Source organism: Etheostoma spectabile, chromosome 16 (assembly GCF_008692095.1).
Source record: "Etheostoma spectabile isolate EspeVRDwgs_2016 chromosome 16, UIUC_Espe_1.0, whole genome shotgun sequence".
NCBI lineage: Eukaryota > Metazoa > Chordata > Actinopteri > Perciformes > Percidae > Etheostoma > Etheostoma spectabile.
Window position 1 is genome coordinate 16,483,613 of NC_045748.1, and position 2,027 is coordinate 16,485,639.

At 45.3% G+C, this 2,027-nt stretch overlaps 1 protein-coding gene across 1 annotated transcript in view; it reads left to right on the forward strand.

Moving 5' to 3' along the window:
* nop14 (NOP14 nucleolar protein homolog (yeast)) overlaps nucleotides 1-2,027 on the forward strand; it is a 12,506-nt gene that overhangs the window by 4,316 nt on the left and 6,163 nt on the right. Inside the window, 6 exon segments of the mRNA XM_032539904.1 lie at nucleotides 317-448; nucleotides 561-683; nucleotides 781-912; nucleotides 1,020-1,359; nucleotides 1,562-1,692; nucleotides 1,815-1,900. Of these exon segments, the coding sequence (XP_032395795.1) occupies nucleotides 317-448; nucleotides 561-683; nucleotides 781-912; nucleotides 1,020-1,359; nucleotides 1,562-1,692; nucleotides 1,815-1,900 (944 nt within the window).

Consider the following 2,027-nt stretch of genomic DNA (forward strand, 5'->3'; position numbering starts at 1 on the left):
GACCGGAAACAAAACAACAGGCACACCGCACACACGGCTAAAGAGTAACGTTACATTTTGAGTGGATGGTGAGCGCGAGATGCTGAAATAGATGCCAGTAAGATTCTGAATGGAAAGTTAACTTTTAAAAAAATTGCCAAATGGTTCGATTGACAAGACCAAAGCAATCTGTGTGTTTTGACCAAGTGATCCAGCCTGAAATACCACTTGATTTTAGAGTGACCTGTTGTTGTTTTTTTGTTGTTTTTTTTAAAGATTTGTTTGTGGTCCAGATGATTAACTTCTGGGTTTTCTTGAATTTCTTTGATGTTTTCAGCGGGAACGACAGGTGCAGAAAGAGGAGGCGCAGGAGTTGACGGAGAAGCTGGACCAGGAGTGGAAGAACATCCAGGCTCTGATGGTGAAAAAGACGCCCAAAGGTGAATGCGTCGAGGAGGAGAAGCCCAAGGTAGAGTCACACCAGCCAATCAGCAAAATGTTCCTCCTCTGGTTGCCTTTATTCAACAGTGTCAGAGGCTGATGTTTCTTTGTTCTCTCCCTGATGCCTCTGTGTGTTCCAGCTGGAACAGTATGACATGATGGTCAGAGAGCTCGGCTTCGAGATGAAGGCTCAGCCCTCGGAGAAGCTGAAAACCCCAGAGGAGCTCGCCCGGGAGGAGAGGGAGAAGCTGCAGAAACTAGAGGTATGTTCACTTTTAGCTCAATGACAACAGCTTCTTGTCATCAGCACACCTTTGAATGCTCTGTGTGATAGATTTATTGTCTTTCTGCTTTCTCCAGGCTGACCGTCTGAGGAGGATGATGGGAGACGAAGTCAGAGAGAGTTCTCAGAGTCAGATCCACATGTCTGCTGATGACCTCAATGATGGCTTCATCCTGGATACGGACGACAAGAAGACCCTGTCTTATCAGGTAAGAGGCAACGCAATATGAATGTTTGTTTCTGGAATATTCCTCTCTTTTTTTTATTCATGTGTTAACACAGATTGAATTCATTCACATTTCTTTTGCATGCCCAGGACGGAAAGTGGAATATTGGAGAGGACTCTGACGAAGACAAGGGTGAAGATGAAGAAGAGGGGCAGAGTGGAGAGGAGGAGGACTCCGAGGCAGAGGAGGAAGATAAAGATGGAGACGCAGAGGAGGATGAGGACGAGGGGGAGGAGGAAGAGGAAGAGGAGCAAGAGGGCAGCAGTGAGGAAGAAGATGGTCACTCAGACCTGGAGTCTGAGCAAGAAAGCGAGAATGAGGAGGAAAAACAGGAGGATGAGAAGGCCAGTGTTAAACCGAGTCTGAGCAAAGAGGAGATAAGGGCCCAGCAGGAGGCAGCTAAAGCAGAGCTCCCATACACATTTACTGGTAAGTACGCACCGGAACAAACGTATGAAACTCAGGACCGACGTCATAAAAATCAGACTTCAATTTGACCCTGATTTAAAAAAAAAAAAAAGAAAAGAAAAAAGAAGAAGAATACAAATTTGTCAATTTTTTAACATTCTATTGGCATGTTAAGAAACATGTTGAGATCATCCTCACCGTTCTGTGTTCCCTCCTCTCGTAGCTCCAGAGAACTACAGCGACCTGAAAGATTTGCTCCATGGCCACACGCCTGACAACCAGCGCCTCATTGTGGCCAGGACTCAGAAGAGCAACCATGCCAGTTTAGCTGTAGGCAATAAGCTCAAACTGCAGGTACAATATAACCTGCTATATATTTTTGGAAATGAGTGTTGTGCCTCTGACTTGTGACTCTGACAGTGTCAGGTAGCGTTCAGTGTCGTATGAACTTACAATGTTATCTGTGTTTGTCCCAGAAACTGTTTGTCTTTCTGTTGGAGTACATTGGAGAACTGGCCACCAGGAGTCCTCCTGAGCTCACCACCATAGATAAACTCATACCGTGAGTTCAAAAAGTGGCTTTCTCTCACCTGGTTTTACACCATCAAATCTATAGTTCTCGAAACAAAACATTGTCTGCTCATTTCTGCACTGTTCTCTCTCTCTCTCTCTCTCTCTCTCTCTCTCTC